This window comes from Phocoena phocoena, chromosome 4 (genome assembly GCF_963924675.1).
Source record: "Phocoena phocoena chromosome 4, mPhoPho1.1, whole genome shotgun sequence".
In the NCBI taxonomy this organism is placed as follows: domain Eukaryota; kingdom Metazoa; phylum Chordata; class Mammalia; order Artiodactyla; family Phocoenidae; genus Phocoena; species Phocoena phocoena.
In genome coordinates, this window is record NC_089222.1 from 25,533,324 (window position 1) to 25,553,821 (window position 20,498).

The 20,498-nt window shown below is 43.3% G+C and overlaps 1 protein-coding gene across 1 annotated transcript in view; it reads right to left on the bottom strand.

Annotated features, from left to right (window-relative positions):
* Positions 1 to 2,540: 2,540 nt before the first annotated feature.
* The window catches only part of SLC9A9 (solute carrier family 9 member A9), a 542,439-nt gene continuing 524,481 nt past the window's right edge, over positions 2,541 to 20,498 (bottom strand). The window contains exons 15-16 of the mRNA XM_065876006.1: positions 4,039 to 4,144; positions 2,541 to 2,768 (exon numbers count right to left, since the gene is read on the bottom strand). Of these exons, the coding sequence (XP_065732078.1) occupies positions 2,541 to 2,768; positions 4,039 to 4,144 (334 nt within the window). The remainder of the gene's footprint in view (positions 2,769 to 4,038; positions 4,145 to 20,498) is intronic.

Sequence of the window (20,498 nt, forward strand, 5' to 3'; positions counted from 1 at the left end):
GCCTCTGTTCTGGTCTCGGTCTGATTCAGAGGGAAGGAGGCTGGTTATCACATCTTGAAGCTGGAACCCTGTCCAATTGGGCGGGACACACATTTCCTCAAACTCACAATATCACACCTACCTGGAGTCAGCTGGGATAAGTGGTCCAGTCCAGATTAAACAGCCCTCATTCTCCTTGTGGGTAATGTTTCATGATGTTCAGATGCAAAGAGATTTTTTTCCAAGCAGGAAGAGGGCTTTGCCTGTGGGCCAGGAGGCTATTTTTGGTCTGCCCTCTTAGCCAGTTGGTACCGGGTGTAGACGGTGTATCTTCCCCTACCCGCCCCGCCCGCCCCCCGCCTCATTTCCATCCAGTGTGTCATATTTCTCTCCCTTCTCTCCACTCCCCTCACTAACGTTTGTCTGTTTTGGGGGGGGGATCTTCTCTTTCCCTGATGTGTCTTTCTCCACGCAGAGGAAAAGAAACAAAACACTGAGTTCTCATCCCTCCCTTTCACATGATAAAGGCAGAAATAAGATGAATCCTCTCTCCCGCCTTTCCTTCCGTCCATTCTCCTCTAGCACCTCCGCCCCTGTTTTGGAAGTTCCTGGTCCCCTGCAGTGTGAAAGGAGGAGGTGCTCCCTCTGCCTGACTCCACCTCCCCTTCTCACATCCTCCCAGCCCGCTGTGCTCTCTCCACGTGTCACTGACTGGGCCAGTAGCCCCCATGGCTCTTCCTGGCCCGGAGGACCCCAGCATCACCCTTACATCACCTTTCAGTCCCCCTTCACCTGGCACTTCGAGAGCAAGGGCTTAGCACTGCCAATTGGCGTAGACAGTAGAAGATGGCTTTAAATACATAAATAAAGCAATTGTGCTTTTTAACAAAATTTTATTAGGATTAAGTCAAATTAGAAAACTTCCTGCTTTGCCATTTGCCATATTTACCTGGAATGACCATGTTATACTTAGCTGAGTAGAAAACAATTTATGTCCCTGGATTCTACTGTTTGGAAAGCAAGAGAACCTGCATAGTGGCGTGCCTGGCGCCACCACGGTTCACGTCTAAAGCCAAATAACTGGTCAGCAAAGCCTATGTTACTTCCAAGCTTTGGGCCCCAGGAAGATGTCATTCCTACCTACCTCCAGGCACAGACTCATCAGAGCCTGGGCACCTGTGACTGGGGTCTGCTTTTTTAGGAGTCTGATATTAACATTTGCATTTCAAGAGAAGCTGTGTTTGAGGTATCTTAATGGCTTAACAGTTGCGCAGCTAAATTAAAAGCTATTGCGTTGGTCTCCCCGCCATGGGCCATGAGCCGTGCCTTGTAGAAATGCTCCTGATGCTGCGTCCTTGTCTCCTCCGTGTGGTCTCTGCGCATCCTCAGCCCCAATCCTCTTGCTCCTGCCCCTGCACTGCTGTTGAGCTGTGAGAGTTGGAATGGGAGGACAGGTCAGGGTCCCTGTCCCGAATCCTGCTGCGTGGAGAGGAACCTGTGCTAAGGAATCTCATCCCTCAGCAGACAGAGGGACCTGCCATGGAGCCAGGAAGTGACTCAGATGCAAGTGAGGACAGGAAGGCTGAAACATGGTATGGAGGAGAGGACCCCGCTGTCCCTGGAAGGGGTCCTACCAAGGTGAAGAGTGGTACTGCATTTAGTGCAGAGTACAACAAAGCTGTCACCCACAGCTTCAAGCAACGGGAGGAGCAACTTGAAGTGAATGCGGAGAACCGCGGGTCCCCAGGCGGCGTGGGCTCTGTGAGGCCGTCAACAGTGGTATCAAGCAAGCACTTATGTGGGCAAATATCCGTGGGTCATTTGGAGCGAGTGGGAGCCTAGGTTCTAAACATATAAAACATCTCACTTCCTGAAGAACTGGGCATTCACTCCCGCTTAGGAGACACACATTTAAGCTCAGAAACTCTTTTTCTGAATTTTTTTTTTTTTTTTTTGTGGTACGCGGGCCTCTCACTGTTGTGGCCTCTCCCGTTGCGGAGTACAGGCTCCGGACGCGCAGGCTCAGCGGCCATGGCTCACGGGCCCAGCCGCTCCGCGGCATGTGGGATCTTCCCAGACCGGGGCATGAACCCGTGTCCCCTGCATCGGCAGGCAGACTCTCAACCACTGCGCCACCAGGGAAGCCCTCTTTTTCTGAATTTTAAACTCTCCTTAATGAAGGGAATAGAATCCCAAATCTGAGTGAAGGGCCCAGAGAGCTGCACACAGAAAAGAAACACCCTGCAGACATAGCACATCTGTTTCATCCTCCCAGCAGCTAGACTCCTCCCTCCCTCCCCTCTGCACCCTTCCCACCCCACCCAATTCATTAATAAAAATGGCTCCATCAAAAACTTAAATGCAGTTGCGTAATATAGAGGGATGATAATAAATTCTCATTTCTGCAGGCACCAGAGGATACACGCGATAAGGTTTTGAATCTCTCCAATTTATGCTCTTCATACATTTTCCAGCCTCTCCTCCACGCAGCCTCATCGGCTTGGCTTGATCCTCAGTGATCCCTGCATTACCTGTGATTACCTCGGTGCTGTTCACGCCCATTAATTCAGCTGGGACTGACCCGGAGTTTGCTCAAGCTTGAGTCCATAGCCTCCTAGGCCAAGGTCCCCCTCATAAATGTTTTCCTTGCTTGGAGTCTGGGGTGAAGCTTTCTGGTCCAGACCCGGCCTTGCAGGAGGGCTGCAGGGTGAGGTCGCTTGCTCCTGGTAATTCATGGCCAGTTCATCCTGGTTTACAATACATTCTACATCATCCTCTTTGAGCTGTTCCTGGTTTTGGAAAGAAAGAGAGGTCACTTCCTGATAAAAGCAGAAAACAATAGCAGTCCTACAGTGTTAGAAACTAGGATGTTTGTTTTCCTTTTTTAACTGCCCTGTCTTGTCTCGGCTGAAGTTGCTGGTATGGCAGATGTCACGTTTTCCCTCCCTGTGGGTAAGAGAACATGTGCTAATTGAGCACCTCTGTGGATAAGGAAGTTAAAATAAAATGCAGTGGATTTTTTTGAATGGATACCTAATCTGGGTGAGAGGAGTTAGGAGTTTGCAGAATCCAGTGACCTCAGAGTACGGAATGATTCTCAATGTAGGTTTTGTAACACCCCTGCCTATCACAAAATTCTTAAAACTCAATGTCTGTTATATTTTCTCTAAAAAGTATATCCTCACAGCATGTTTCTTGGGATGGGTGTCACAGGGCTAAAAAGGGTTGGAAGTTACCATAGCAGATAATGGTGGAAATGAACTAGATCCAGCCACTAAAGTTTTCCTCAGACAGAGCTTCCCTTAAAGAAAGGAATTAAAATCTCAACTCTTCTTCCATTGGTTTTTGGAAGACCACACGAAATTACCTGTAGAATGAACCCTGGCTAGGTGACCTCAGCTCAGTGGTTTCCAACTTTGGCCTGTCTTGGAATCACTTGTTGAAGCACAGATGCTGGGCCCCTGAGACCAGAGTTCTGATGTAGGGCCTGAGAATTTGCAGTTCTAACAAGTTTCCAAGTGATGCTGAGGCTGCCGGTCTGAGGACACACTTTGAGAACCACTGGCTCAGGCTGTGGTGTCCTGAGCACGTCTGAGATCCGAGTCGCCTTTTTCTCTGTTTAGACAAGGGGTCAGCCAGCTGGACAACCTCCAAGGGTGCCACAAACTCCAAGATTCTACTCCTTGCCAATCCCTGACACTCTGATTTACTGATAAGGATTCTAATTGCTTCTCAGCATTTTTGATTCCACCCCCTTGAGCTATAAAGCACAGGCCTGATATTCTCAATCTCAAAACACAGCACTTTGTGAGGGCACATTCCTTCTTTTCTATTTTCTAAATTCATCTTATGGTTAAAAATATTGGTCACAATAAAAAAAATTGCATTTTTAAAAAGAAGAATGAGCCCACATTAGCAACAACTGAAAAGAGAAGAGAGATGATTCTCGGTGCCGTGAATTTTAAAAACGCTTCCTCCTCATGCTGGGAAGAAATAGCTCTGAGGTTCCCGGGCTCATCAGTATTCACCATGCCTGTCCCTCTTGGGATATGTACTCACCCCATAGGCCTGAGGACTGGTGAGGAGTCTGGAAATTGGGCCGCACCATTCAGGTAATGTTGTGGTCAGCGGAGGACCAGAGTGGGTTAAAATTGGTTTCAGATATCTGCGAGGCCTGTTAGGGAATACTTGCCAAGAGGAAGCCAGGATTTAGTTTCTTACACAGCACAAACATTTGCATGCCGCGAAAGCGACAGTTATTTTTACATTTAAATCGCCTACTCCCTCATTTAGGAGGTAATTTGGCCCGCAAAAATGGCTAGTTACATTCTTTGCTCCACACACGTTCCCAGCCCTCCTCGTGGTCTTTAATGATGGAGAAATGGCGCCTCGACCTGAATGACTTTGAGAGCAGCATACGAGACTGTGTTTACCTAAAACCGCACACACATCTTAAACCAGAGGTAATTGTCACAAAGAAGCGAGAGGTATTTCATAAAACGTTCACTCATTCTAGAACTGGGTAGTGAACAGAGATTGTTTACCAAAATATTTTCACTATTCAACACAGTCAGTTTATACTTCATACATCAATGCATCTCCATACGAAATAATGTAAATAAGCTGGAGCCGGGTTTATTCTACTGTCTAGCACCTGTCTTTCCCCCTCTCTTCATCCCAAAGTGCTCTAACAAGTTAAAACCTGTTCATCTAAAGTCGTTATGTTTCCCTCCAAACTAGCAATAATGAAATCCCTAGAGGCTGCCTCAGGTTGCCTTATTTATTTATTTATTTTCCTCCAAGAAAAGTAGTGAAATTATTTCACCATTCTATCAGAAACAGCTTTTAAGCTTTGTATTATTTCCTCTTCTGGAGAATAGGTCACCTCATCAACTTTCTGAAATGCTCTAATAAATAGGGAAAGGGAAAACAAAATGGAAGGCAGTTACCATCAGCTTGTGAGGATGTACAGTCACCCCCAGGCACTGAAGACGAGAGGTAATCTAGGCAATGGCTCTACTGGAGCCCATCCACCGCTGGACGGTGACAACATTCTGTCATGCCTGGGATGCTCTGAGCATGTGGGACAGAGGGAGGATGCAGCCCACATGGGCCAGGAATCTGGTTGCCTCTGGCTTCAAATCACTCACCACCACAGTGGGTACAAAGCAGGTGAGGCTCAGGAACACAGCCTAGTTATGATGTGAGGAGAGCAACTGAAAAGATGCTTAAGAGGGTCTGTAATTGCAACTGCGAATAGAAAACTTGATGACTCTTTTCAGATGAGCAGCTGTTGTGCTCAGTTAAGGACCGGGAAGATATTAAAGCTCAGAGCCTGGCATTCTCTGCAACATCTTGTAAGTCTATCTACAACTCTGGAAAGCCCTTGATGATTTGCCATTAATTTTTATTACAGAGTGTTATTACCTTCATTTTATGGATGAAAGAATTGAAGCCTAGAGATATGATGATTTTAAATAATCCGGAGGCTCCCTTTGCTATTTGAATCCACCACTGTCATCCCCTAGTGAAAGGTAATTTATCAGAGCAGAATCGTGCATGTGACCAGCTGGTTCTCTAGAGAGAAAAGCTTGCAGACAGCACCCCTGCTGGTGAGCTGAGGACCCTCTCAGGCAGGGGGCATGTGGTCTTACTAGGTTTTATGGTGTGCATAGGTCAGGGAAAATTTTTTTTTTTTTTTAGGGAGGTGAGGTGGACGATATATATATATATATATATATATATATATTATACAACTGAAGTATAAATCAAAAAAAATCCAGCCAATTTTATTTCCAGATGGAAAAGTAACAGCCAGTAAGCAACACTTTTAGCAATGTTGTGTAAATAAAAATGAGGTCTGTTGTTTAAGAGAGGCCTGGGCAACTTCCATTGTTTGAGGTTCTCAGTATAATGAGAAATCACAATGCCAAAATCATGTTACAAAAGGAAAACACAAATTTAACCTTCCTTGCACAAGGCACATTTTCTTCTTTTCATCCTGATGAGGTATCTCTTCAACTTTATGTGTCTTTTTATTGGAGCTAACACTTAATGACTTCCTTTGTAGCTTTCTGTGACTGTGAGGCCTGGACAAAATGGGCTACCATCTGGCCCCTCTGGACAAACTCTGGGATTTTCGACTCAGAAGACTTGGGCACAGTTGCCAGCTCTGCCCCTTCACCGACTCTATGACCTGTGGTCTAGTGATTGACCCCTGTGAGCCTCAAGCATTGCCATGGATATTAACTGAAATAACACAGAAAAGAGGTGTTACGCTTTCACATGCCGTTCAAATGCTATTTTATTTAAAAACATTATTTTCTAAGCAATACTTTCTGGAGACAGTGGTGTGTCAATTATTGTGCAAATAACAGAGAGGAAATGATATGAGGGTAGAGGTGAGAGAGTGGCACTCCTGGCATTTGCTGTGGCATTGGGAGTCACAGGCTAGTCAGTGGTTGGAAGATTTGAGCTGCTCCTACACCAAAAATAGCTATTTGGGTTAAAGATTGTTGTATTGGGGGGCTGGCGTCAGGTAGTAGGTGAGAGGTGGGAGAATTTGCTGACATAAGACTCTTCTAGGAAACTCATGATGCCATTCTGGCTGTGCTGGAGTCTCAGTAGCGGCAAGTCAAAGGAAGGACACATACACCGCATGGCAAAAGTGAACGGAACACGTTAGCACCATCCGCAGACACGGCAGATGTGGACCAGAGTCTACGTTCTCCAACGTCTTGGTTTGCCCAATGCTTGCCATATATAATGTGCTCAGTGGATGTTTGTTGAATTTATAGTTTAGGAAAATATTCAGTGGTATTATGAGTGATGGAGGTGGATTCTGGGTAACTGTGTCAAGGGAAGAATGAAGGGAGCAGATTACAGCCAACAAATGAGGATTTCCTGAGGATAAAAGCCTAAGGAAGGTCAAGTCAGAGATGGATCTCTTGGGCCTAGGTTATTAGAGAAAGGGGACCATGTGGTAACGGCATAAAATAAAGTGGTTAGAAAACAACTTTGTGCTTCACTCATTCAATCATTCACTTGTTCCTTCATATACTCACACATTTTTATGTTATGCGCTAAACTACTGAAGTACCCACACAAGGAAATTAACAATTACATTACAGAATGGAAAGCTCCCTTGTCTCTAGACGGTGGTCTCCTTGAGGGCAGGGCTGTCCCCTTCAGCTGGATACAATGCTCGGCACATTTTAGATGTTCAAGAAATAGTTGTTGAATTAATGATGAAAACAGGCTCAAAGAGAGTAAAAGAATAGCTCAGTGGAACACAGCCAGTTAGTTATTGGCAGAGCTGGGCCCGAGACCCCAGACATTTCCACCACATTGGGCACCTTCCTGCTGGTATAGAGACACTGAGTAACAAGTCTCATCTAATTGGATAACTTATTTGGAATTGGGGACTCGGTGACTTTCTGAGTTCATCATTGCTGAGCAGTATCTGGAAAGTGGCTGGATCTCCAGGATTACCTGAATTATTAAAAAGTAAAAAAACTCTTTTGATCTACTGGAAAACCCAACTGCCGATTTTGCAAAATGTGTTATTTTTCTTATCAGGTTCTAGTATATGTTCGGAGACAGAGAGATTCCCCATTGGGTATTTCTGGTACAGCTAGCTTTGCTTTTCTAATAAGCTCAAAATGCATTGAGATGAAATGTTAAGCTCTGGGGGGGGGGAAAAAAACAATGACTTTTCTCATCTTTAAAGGGCATAAGTTTGGGAAGAGCAGTCTGTTTCAGGAGATGTAAGTAAAATCTGGAACTCTACCTGGAATTTAACATGTGTGAAATAGGAAAGACAATTAACTCAGGCCAAAGGAGAAAATGCATCTGCTATCAGCAGGTCCAGAGCTAAATTTAGTGCTTAACTGAACCAACATCCAAAATAGTGGTGACATTGATTTCTCTCTTTTGTTAGTTTCTGTTTTGATTATTCTAAGTCCTCATGTTTTGTCCCTTGTAAGTTGCCAAAACCAATGGGTGCACAGCTTGCTCCTGCCTATGCCTCTCATAACACGGTCCTACATAGATCGGTCAGATGCAGAACCCCAAGCAAAGATCCAGCTCCACAAAAAACATCTTCCCCTTGGAAGGGAGTAAGCCCCATTGCCCTGTACTATGGACTGAATGTTTGTGTTCTCCCAAAATTCACATGTTGAAGCCCTGACCCCCACTGTGATGGTATTTGGAGATGGCACCTTTGGGAGGTAATTAGGGTTAGATGAGATCATGAGGCTGGGGCCTTCCTGAGGGGATTAGTGTCCTTATAAGAAGAGAATCCAGAGAGTTTGCTCTCTCTCTCTCCACATGCCCACAAAGGGGTCATGTGAACACACAGTGAGGTGGTGCCTGTTTGCAAGCCTGGAAGAGAGTTCTCACCAGAACCTGACCGTGCTGGCACCCTAAGCTCAGATTTCCAGTCCCCAGAACTGTGATAAAATAAGTTTCTGTTGTTTAAGGCAGCATTTTATGGTATTTTGTTATGGCAGCCTGAGAAGACTAACATGCCCCTGTTTCTGGACTTCTTGAAAAGTCATTGATTTCAGAACCCTGAAGAGCTATGTTCTATCTTGGCTTTCTCTAAACATGCCTCATCGTGAAGACCATCTTGGCATTTGTTAAAAATTCAGATGTCCAAGTCTTGCCCTGGAGATTTTGATTTGGCAGGTCTGGGAAGTTGCCTGGGACTCTGAATTTTCAATGGCCCAGGCAACTGATGATCAGGCAAGTATGGAACACAGTGGTCTCTCTCCAGAGTATTGCCCTCCATATGAGATTTAGATCTTAAATAGGAAGAAAAAGAACATGGCCTCTTATGTCCATAAAGCCAACATTTTTAGGGTGAGCATAGGTATAAGATAAGCCCATTTTGCCCAGAACCCAGACCTGACTAAAGCCAATTGTTTCAACTTGTCCCTGGGGGATGGGTCAGCAACTTGGCTCAACAAGATACAGTCTTGATGATGTTACACCTGAGAGTGGAATAATGAAGCATCGCATCTTGGCTTGTGTAGGAAGACTTTGTGCCTATTGGGAGCATTTGCATGTGTTTGTATGTATAAGCTTGATAAATGGTCTTGTTATCAGGAAAAAATTCTTGTTAATTCAGAGGTGTGTAGAGAAGGAAAGCACACTTATCTTTTTAGGAATACACCCTGCATCTTTTTATTTATAAGACATTTCTCTATACCTTATTTTCTCTTTACAACTGTAGGTAGGTATTATAGCCCCATTTTAAAGATCAAGAAATGTGTAATCAGATGGCTTTTCGATTCTCTTCTAAACTATCTTTACCTCCCTTTCCAGAGCGCATTTAACTTCCAGGGCTGACTTGCTACCAGAGATGGTCAGGGATCAATGGCAGGTGAGTAGGGAAGGGTAAGTGCATCCCAGAGTGGGAGCTGACCTTGCCCTCCAAGCCCATATGTTACTGCAGGAAACCAGGTCCCATTTGCTATGGACTTGCTGAGTCCTCACGCTGGTATTTACTCAGCATCCATGAACAGAACAAGTAGAGGATAGCCCCAAATTGTACACACCCCATCATTCTTTGATTCCAATATACAAATCACACCCTTTATGCTTTATTTCACAGGAAATGTGGGCTAATAAATTGAATTGAGTGTGTTCTCCTTCTTCCTTAGGATATGTTGGATTCTGTAATTTGACACACTGTCTTGCCATCTTGCTTAAGTATGTGATGAAAAATTTTGCTGAGGTGTATTTGGGGTTCAGGTTGGAGGAAGACTTTAAGAGTCCAACCAAAAGCCCTCTTCTTTAAGCTGTTTTATCACTCTGTTCTCTCTACCTTGAGGGAGGACTTCCCATTCTGCACTGGCACACACAGAGAACGTAGAGGTGTGGTCCTGTCTTTGCAGCAGCCACTCTATTTCAAGAACAAGCTATCAAGAATATACAATGGAATATTACTCAGCCATAAAAAAGTATGAAATTGCATCATTTGTAGTGATGTGGAAGAATCTAGAGTCTGTTATACAGAGTGAAGTAAGTCAGAAAGAGAAAAACAAATATTGTATATTAACGCATATATATGGAATCTAGAAAAATAGTACTGATGAACATATTTGCAGGCCAGAAAAGAGACGCAGATGTACAGAACGGACTTGTGGACATGGGAGGAAAGGGGAGGGTGGGACAAAGTGAGAGAGTAGACCTGACATATATACACTACCATTTGTAAAATAGATAGCTAGTGGGAAGCTGTTGTATAGCACAGGGAGCTCAGCTTGGTGCTCTGTGATGACCTAGAAGGGTGGGATGGGGAGGTGGCAGGGAGACTCAACAGGGAGGGGATATATATATATATATATATATATATATATATATATATATACATATAGCTGATTCACTTCGTTCTACAGCAGAAACTAATACAACATGGTAAAGCAATTATACTCCAATTTAAAAAAAAAAGAAAAAAATAAAAACAAGGAAAAGGCAGAAACCCACTATTCACATACAAGGGTGAACATGTATTCCTTTGGTTGACAATCCTAACCTTTACCATTTTAAAGGAAATTGCCCTAGACAAGTGCTAGGGCAGAAAGGAAGCCCGAATAAACACCCTGAGGGGTAAGCAGAACTGCCTGGGATAAGATAGCAAGGAGTGACTGCAAACCCCTTCAGCCTGATCTCTGAGCTCTGCTACTCACATGTCTGTTTGGAGAATGGCTTTCCCTTCAAGGCCAGGCTGGTTTGTCCTTTCCTCCCAATAGCCATCTCAGATCTGCCACGCTGAACTGCTTCAGCTCCATGGCGGATCCGGAGCAACGTGTATAATACATACCTGCCTGACAGCATTTATCACATTGTCTTAAAGCTGATTGTTTACATCTCCATCTTCCTCTTTAGACTCTAAGCTCCTTGAGGGAGCTTATAAAATAAAATCTTTTTATTGTAAAATGAAAAAGTGATACATCAAACATCATAAATCTAATGTGTATCTTAATGGATCATTATAAGGCATGGAAACCTTCCAGATTCCAGGAAACAGAACTATGTCGCCTACCCTTGAAGCCCTTTTCAGGTGTCTCATCCTAATCAAAACTTCTTCCTCTCTCCAAAAGTAACTACTATCCTGATTTTTATACGAGTCACTTCCTTGAGTTTTTAATTACAGTTTTGTCACTTAAATGTACATTCTGGCACACTACAGTTTGGTCTTGCCTATTTTTAAAAATGTGTTACATCTTTTAATCTATAGATTCCTCTTCCACCCTTTTCTTTATAATTTATTTGCTGAAGAACCTGGGCCATTGGACCTGTGGAGTTTCCCATGGTCTGAATTGCTGATTGCAAACTCATGTGCATCCCAGCATGTTCCTCTGCCCTTCGTATCTCCTGCAAATGGCCAGCTGGATCCAGAGACTGGATCAGATTCAGGCTTTATTCTACCCCTTCTGCAAGACTAAAGAAGGCACATCATATCTGGTTGTCTCTCTTTGTGTGATTTTAGCAGCCACTGATGTGTAATAACTATATCTATTTGCTCACTGGGGTGTGCAAACAGTGAAATTCTAATTTTATCTTTTTATTATTTTATTAGGTAGAATACTTTTATAAAGAGACACTTTTCATTTGTCCTATTGGGATATTCAGTGGAATAGTCAATACAGGAAAGGCAAGATAAATGTTTGATTTATTCCCTCTATTTACTAGTTTTCCAGATAATGATTGGTTATGACCCTCTGAAAATGACTGACTCTTTGTTTAAATATCACCATAAAGTAATGCTGAATTTAAATGAATTTGATTGCAATTTTTATCACTGTTGAAGCTCAAACTGAAGCTCTTTGGTCAATGGGAATCTTCAGATCGGCTTCTGAGTCCTATTGACATGATGCCAGCATCTTTGATAGCTTCCTTGTCATCTGCATGGCAAGTTGTAGGTTCATCTTATACATTTCTGTTTCAGACCTCAAAGAGGCTATTTCTCCAAACTTCTCTGGGTTTTTTTTTCCAGTGAGAAAGGGTACTTTAACAGCACAACCTGGATACCAAAGATTGCAATATAAAATGGGGTGCTGGCAAATGTATAACAACTGACTCTCGTAAAAAAAGGGCAGATTTGTAGCATTTCCTAATTTTCATGGTGTAAATACTCCCATTATGGCTGATTCCAATATACCAACATGGAGTCATTAAATGTGGAGTTGGGACAAATGTGTACAATCTGTTCTTACCAGTTCTTGTAAACCAGCTTCACCACACCACTGATTATATATCTCATGAGTTCCTATGGATACTTCCAATTCAAGTTCAAGAACTTCTGATTCTCAAAGACATAGGGGATGATAGAATTAGAATACCCCACAATGACTCATTTGTTTTATCCATAGTATTATACTTACAGTAGTCTCATAATCATAATATACTACCACTGTAATAATTACATCATATATTAAAAATGTTTGCTTATCCTTCCTCCATTCTAACTTCTCATTAAAAAAAGAAAATCTGTAGTAGAACTATTCCTAGTTGTACTATATTTACATTGTCAGAATATATAACCATTACATTCTATACGCTCTCTCAGCCCTCATGTAATCTTAGCACTACAGGTAACTGTACATTTAATGTTCACCTTCAGGCCTTATGTCAATGTCTTTCTAGTCATTTTGATTCTTTGAAGCTTGTTCTTTAGTAGATTCCTTAGGAAGGACTCATGGAAACATTCGCTGAGTTCTCGAATATTGATGAGAGTTAGTGCCCTTTATATATTGAAACTGTTTTTCTGGAAATAAAATTGTGGGCTTATACTTTCTTTATTTGATCACTTAAATATGTTTCTATTTTCTTTTAACATAAGAAGTTGCTCCTGAAAAGTCTAATGAAAATATAATTTTCTCTCCCTTATAAATCACATTTTTTTTCTCTAAATGTCTGAAGGACTTTTTAAATTTTTTCATTAATTTCACTAATTTTTTTCTGATGTTTGCTGTTCCTAGTTGATAGTCTCAGGTACATGGTGTGCTCTTTCAATGTGTAGTTCCCAATGTGTTAAATGTGTGTGTTGTATTTCAGGGAAGTTCTCTTGAGTTAGGACTTGTTCTGTTTCCTTGCTTTGCTCTTTTTCCAGGGATTCCTGTTTTCTAGATGTTCAATTTCCTGTGCCTATCTTCAATATTTGTCACTTTCTCTTGAATCTTTTTAATCTTTTTCTTCATTTATTTTTGACTTAAAAACTTCTCTTTCTTTTCACTTGCATTTTCTCTTAAGGTATTATCCATTGTGTTTATTTGCTTTTGTAGTCTTTCGAATTTACTATTCATTTCTGAAATAATTTTTAAAAAATTTTAAATTGTTTCCAAAGCTTTTTTCTAATTCTGATTTATTTCGTTCTTTCATAGCTTGTATCATTTTTTAAAGGTCTTTTAACTTGCTTTAATATAGCATGTTATAGTTTTGATTTATTTATGGGCACATCTTTCTGGCATGTTTTCATTATTTGTAGAGATGTTATTCTGCTCCTCATCCTCTTATTTGTTTTTTTTCCTTATAATAAGTCTCTATGGGATTTGACTTCTTTTCTGTTGTTCGTTCTTATGTAAAATTAGTTTTCCTAAAGTTATAGAATAAGGTAGGGTTCAGGAAAGCTCTTCTGACTTCACAGGGTTCCCTCTTCTGTTGTTTTTATATAGTGGTAAACATGGTGGCTTGCATTCTGAGATTTCCTGCCCTGTTTCCTGTCCCACCGCACTTCCCCCCACCCCCAACTGATCTGGACCTTGTCTTTCCTTTATCACTATTGTCTCTATGCAGCTCAATTTTAACTCCACTCCAAGGCCATTTCTCCTGAGTGTAGGGCCCTGACCTTGAAGGGAGACTTCTGAAAAAATGTCCGTGTGCTCATCACTCGTGTACAATTTTGAGAGCTCTCAGGGGTCTCGACAGCCCATTCAGTCCTTCTTCCTGGGACCTTCCACTTATTCCTCTTAGAGAAAACTACATCCCCCACTCCCTGCCCCAACACCAGGTTTAGGGATGTTTATCAAATTGGTCCAACTACACTTTCCAGGAAATACTATTGGCCATTCAGTTCTCCTGATTTCAGATGTTACCTCAGATGTTACCCTATTGCTTCCTTTTTCCTCCTGAATGGACACTTGTACTATTGGTAGTTTGTTTCCCCTCACTTTTAATTTGGAGTTTGTGAGAAAACTTGCCCCTAGTTTTGCTGTAAATGTGTCCATGGATTTTGGTTTTGTTACCTAATTGTTCTGCCTATTTTTTTTTTAAACTTAAAATTTTTTTTACTTACTTTTTTAAATTGTTCCGCCTATTTATTTATTTATTTATTTTGCAGTACGCGGGCCTCTCTCTCACTGTTGTGGCCTCTCCCGTTGCGGAGCACAGGCTCCGGACGCGCAGGCTCAGCGGTCATGGCTCACGGGCCCAGCCGCTCTGCAGCACGTGGGATCTTCCTGGACCAGGGCACGAACCCATGTCACCTGCATCGGCAGGTGGACTCTCAACTACTGCACCACCAGGGAAGCTGTGTTCTGCCTATTTTTATGTAGGGATTTGGAGAGATTGAGAGACTGCTGATGATGCCACTGCCATCTTCCCAGAATCCTCCAGGACTGAATTTTATTTGATCTTCTATCTTTGGTGATTAGTATCTAGCACATTACTAATGAATGGGGATGTGGTCTAGCTAGATTTGTAAATTGTGCTCTGTCTGAATTGCCTAAGCTAACTGGGGACTGTCCATAATTCAACCAATATAGCTTAGATTTATTAATATGGACTTCCTATGTCACAGCCAGATGAGCTGATGGTACCTGGAGCCATGATTCCCAACCTTCCCTGGCCTTGGACTGGCATCTCTGAAAGAGTGCCTGTGTGCTCATCATTTGCGTAAAATTTCATGTGACATTTCAGAGAGTTCCCAGATGCCTTGAAATGCATCCATGTTCCCCTAGAAGTCCTGAGCTAGGAAACTCTGGTGATTAAGTATTAAGGACAAGGGCCGACTAAAGGCCAATAAAATGATGTGCTTGCTATCTTATTTGTACCGGGAGTTGGTTTTATCAGCGATATCTATAGGATCTAACTATCGAATGTTAATTCTGTTGGGCTTCTCGGTTCCAGATAGACAATCCAGGGACAGAGAAAGGGCAGTGGGGTTTGTTGAAAGGTTAAAGGAAAGAAGACAGTTGTAGGATACCAAAGCAGCCAGTGTAAGTAGGGCAAGTGGACAGGAGATAAACAGGGGGAAATATTGGAATCATGAAGCTGGAGGAAACCTGAGAGTTCATCTGATCCACAGCCTTGGATCTAAATACAAAAGAAAGTCTAAACCTGGGTTTTTTCCAAGTGTGGTCACCTGCTCATCTGCGTCAGAATCATTGTTGCTTCTTAAAATGCAGATTTCCAGGCCCTTGACCCTGACCCCCTTAGGTGGGGGCCTAGCAATCTGCATATTAAGAGCTCCCTGAAAACCACTGGTCTAAATGATGCGGAGCAGAATGGCATCCTGTCTCTTGAAGAAGAACTGTGGATGTGGAGGTACAATATCTACGAGCTGTACAGTACAATAATAACAATGATGACAATAGTATTACTTTCACTCTTACCACCACTGCTTCTCCTCCTACTACTCTGACCTTAAAATTTTTCCCTTTGGGCACAGGATGGGATCACAGATTTCCAGGAATCTGCTGCCTATCAGACGCAGTTAAATCCATTTGCGCCACATGGGAGGTTACATCTGGCTCATTGTTTCGAGAGAAGACAGTTCTGGAGAAGAACGCTGCTGACCCTCACATGGAGTGGGTCTTGGCTTTTCGTGGCCTTCTGGTTGTCAGGGGAAGTGCTGCCCCAGACCGGGGCATGAACCCGTGTCCCCTGCATCGGCAGGCGGACTCTCAACCACTGCGCCATACTTTTTTAAGCGCAGGTCTGGCCACATAATAAGCACTCAGCAAACATTAGTTAACGTTATTATTATTTTCACTGTGTCCTTTGAGGAGTTGTATGTATTAGAAATATATTCCAAATATCCCCAAGTCAATTTACTCGTGAAAACCCCTCCATGTGCCCCAAGGATTTCCTAATATTTCTTCTGCTGGCTGCTGGAGCCCAGAGGAAGGTACTGCAAAGTTTCTCTCAGAAGATTCCCTTCTGTTCTTGGAGCTATGCCCCACGTGATGGTGCCCAGGGAGGATCTGCTCACTGTTTCATGTCAGCAAGGTTTCAATGGAGCACTTACATTCCAAGGCTCCTGACACAGGAACGACCTGTCTCCACGGGAGTGAGGCACTCGCTCAGAAGGGGGGTGTTTTCATATTGGGCATCGGGTTTTTAAGGTCGCCCTAGAGCAGCCCTTTCTCATCATTGTATTTGTTTCTCTGGGCTCTGGTTGTCCTTGAGGCCAATCCAACTTTCCTATACTCTGAAGACACTGTCTCTTCCTGGCCATTTATTGAACTCCTTACTATTGAGAAAGACAAATCTCTGTCGCTCTGTCTCTCTCTCTCTCTCTCTGTCTCACACACACACACACACACACACACACACACACACACACACACACACCAGCAACGCTGACTGCTGTAACCCACTGAGTTAGTTACGTATATGGGAATCAGGGTATGTGACACTGGGTTATTTGAAGCTATGGAATGAAGCCCCATTCAGGACACATTAGAAACTCCTTTTCCTTTGACTGAGAGGACATAAGAGGAGAGCCCTTTGTTGTTACAGGGTCACATGTCATAAATAATCTCATTCTGCTCTCCAGGCACAGTTTTCTCTCAGATGCAGTCACTTTCAAACTTTTTTCCCCCTCTAACCCCTACCTGGAAATACATTTTATAATTGCTTCTCAGTACGTGTCCTAACATCTGCCGAGTCATAAAAGTAAAAATACTGCTGTGATGCACTTGGGTCTATTCCTATTTTTATTCTTGGTCCTATTCTCCATCCTACCCTATCCTACCCTATCCTATCCTACCCTACCCTATCCTATCCTATCTCATCCCATTCAGTCTGTCTTCTATATATCTTTCTCCTGAGCATTGCTAGGATTCACCAATATCCAGGTCTCCTCGTCTTTCAGGTACATCAGCATCTTTGAAGAAGTTGCCTCGGCTTCCTTGAAGTAGGTGGGGCTATATCACTAATTCTGGCCAATGTGCTGTGGTCACGGTGACTAGTGTCACTTCTACGCTGAAACATAGGAAGCCAGCAAACCTCCAGCTCACTCTTTCCCTGATACAGTGATCCCAGGAGGCCTCAGGTTGAGTTGGTGGAGCCACAGATCAAAGCTGCCTGCATCACTGAGTTGCCTCATGGAGGTCTGTTGCCCTAGAGGGTCACCTGCATCCTTAGCAGCCTTTAAGTAAGAGAGAAATAGAAATGTTTGTTGGGCCACTGAGATCTGGGAAGTGTTTGTTACCATAGGATAGTCTATCCTATTTTAATATGGTATTCTCGCGTATTTCTTTCTTTTAAGAAATGCTGGTCCTGGGTTACTGAAATGATTCCATGATCCACTATGTGTAGCCCCCTACAATTTGCAAATCTTATTTTCAAAGCATCTGCCACATTGACAGCCCCAAAGTTTAGGTAGAGAGAGAACGCCACAGAGGAGGGCAAGCATGTACCAGTACCGTCTCTCTTCAGGGTTCCAAATACTGGGGATTGGTTGACTTAAGGACTACTTGGTTGTGTGACTTGGGACCTAGAGAGTTAGGTTACAATAGTTTTGGTGGGGAGGCACCAGGGACTAGTTCCAAAGGTGACTGAGTAGTGCATTTACCCTTTCTGTGGGACATTTTTTTTGCCTTTTGGATGTACACGGATCCAGATTCAGGCTTCATATATACTGCATTTTATCAGTAGTCCTATGTGCGCCGAGAACCCAAACAAGCAGTGTATCCTGCTCATTATTAAAAGAAGTTGGAGTACAATCGCATGACTGCTCCTACTGAGCTGTCAAGTGGTGAGATCAGAGGTCTCCCTCATGGCTGCGTCCTTGACTAGATACTTGAACTTCATTATCCTCTGTTGATCCTACTTACTTTCCCAACCCTGTTCCCCATACTTTTCCACAATCCTTAGTTTCCGATAAATGTAGTTGGGCACTGATTCCTGTTTATGTATCACTGTCTCTCTGGGCCTTTGCCTATGCCATTCCCTCCATTTAAACAGCTTTTCTTTTCACCTTGGCACTTGGAAATCCTACATCCTTTCAGACACAGTTCAACTGTCACTGTCTCTGAAATCCCACTGATCTTTTATTTACTCCTCTTCTAGGACTTACCACTCTCTACCTTACGATGATTAAAGTTCAATTCTCCTCCCGCCATCCTACCTTGAGCCAGAGCTGTTCTCTTTTAGCTTTTCTATCTTGGGGCTCCTCATAAAATTCCATCCAAATAAAAGGCTGCCTATGAACAATAACCATAACACATACCCTAAAGTTAGAAAATCCACTGACTTAAAAAAATAAGGTTGAGGGACTTCCCTGGTGGCGTGGTGGTTAAGAATCCACCTGCCAATGCAGGGGATACGGGTTTGAGCCCTGGTCCAGGAAGACCCCACGTACCGCGGAGCAACTAAGCCCGTGCACCACAACTACTGAGCCTGCGCTCCAGAGCCCGCGCGCCACAACTACTGAGCCCGCGTGCTGCAGCTACTCAAGCCTGCACGCCTAGAGCCCGTGCTCCGCAACAAGAGAAGCCACTGCAATGAGAAGCCTGCGCACCACAACAAAAGAATAGCCCCCGCCCTCCACAACTAGAGAAAGCCCACGTGCGGCAATGGAAGACCCAACGCAGCCAAAATAATAATAATAATAATAATAAATAAAAAATAAATAAACCAAGGTTGATTTACTAAGACATGGAAGGCCTTTGCAGGCTACTCACTGTTCCCATATTTACCAAAAACTGTACGGACTTTTATCTTTGCATGCTCTGTTTCTTTTACAAGGAACGAAGCCCAATATCTTTGGGGGAGGCCCATTTATTCTTTAAAGCCTATGGGATAATTGCTTTTTGCCTATCCAATATCCAGTCTCCCTTTCTTCCTTATGATAGCAAGAGGTTCTATTTCCTCAGCAGATTAGGTGGCCAATGGAACTGAAGAAGTTTGTTGGGTAGAATTTCTAGAGAAGCTCTGCAAAGAGAGCTTCAATTTTGTCCTTTTTCCTTTCTTGCCCAGCACTTGTACGTGCTGTCTGAAGCTCCAGCAGCTATTTTGGAGCCATGAGGTAAACTTGAGAATAGAAGCTGTATACTGAGGATGGTAGAGGAGAAAGATAGGAGGACCATAGGAATACTGATGACATCATAGAACTCTGTTACCAGCTGTAGACTGTTTAATGCTGGACTTCTTTTACGTGAGATGAAACCTCTATTTGGATTAAGCTTTATTTATTTGGATTTTTGTTATATGCAGCAAAACATAATCCTAATGGATATACCGCTCAAATTCTTCTTTGTCACCATCCCTGTATCCTAACTAGGGAATTTTTTTACTGGGGCTCCCACAGGCCTTCACTCAACTTTCTGAGTATATTTATGTTGATATATAAGAACTATTTGACTATATATCTCCTCCCCTGTAAGACTGTGAGCTCCTTGAGGGAGGAACGTTGTCTCATTCCTTTTTGTGTCTGCAGTGCTTAATGTCCAGTAGCTAGAAATGAGTCTTCTCAACTGATGTTTGTTGAGTTGAATTGAGACTTGAAAAGGATTTCAGGTTTTCTGTTAACTTGCAAATTCTTTGGGAAAGGGTATTATCTGAAACCCGAACCTTATTTGGGATTTAGCTGGCAAGAAATAAAATCATGGGAAATGACACTGGACGGGGGCCTTTGGGATGAGGGTGTGAGGGATGAGTAGGGCTGAACTGGCCACAGGAGGAAAGGTGGGAAAAATCACAGCCATGGATTTCAGCCCATCTGGATCTCCCTAGGGCAGCTCTTGTTTGCTGTTATGCTTTTCTGTACAAGAACCTCGCTCCCTGGAGAGCCCTAGAGGAGGCTGCCTGCATTAGGAATACTTTACCTCATCCCTCCTGCCTCTCTGAGAGGCAAAGCTTCTCTCCCGAGACCAGGTATCACAGATAACTGGCTCCTTGGGCATAGCTGCGAGTGCCTCCTGCATGCCCCAGCCCTGTCCCCTTGGTCCTCCCAAACCACTTTGGAAGGGTCTGTCACTCTTGAGTTGCAAGATTAAATGAATGCATGTTTGGATAAGATGCTTTTGGGCCCTAGATCAAAGTCTTACCTACCCGGGCTCTAGACCCCTTTCAGAGCGAGTATAAAACCTGCCCCCCACCTTTCAGTGAATTACGGGTGCAGAAGGAGAGAAGTCCTACATATCCACCGTATCAACACATCTTCTCAGGAGCAGAGCTCAGGTGGCGTCCTCTGAAACCGGTGCGCTGAGTAAATGGAAGGACGCACTTTCTATTAAAACCGTTCAAAAATTTTATTGGCGTGAACAAATATGCTCCTTTGGCTA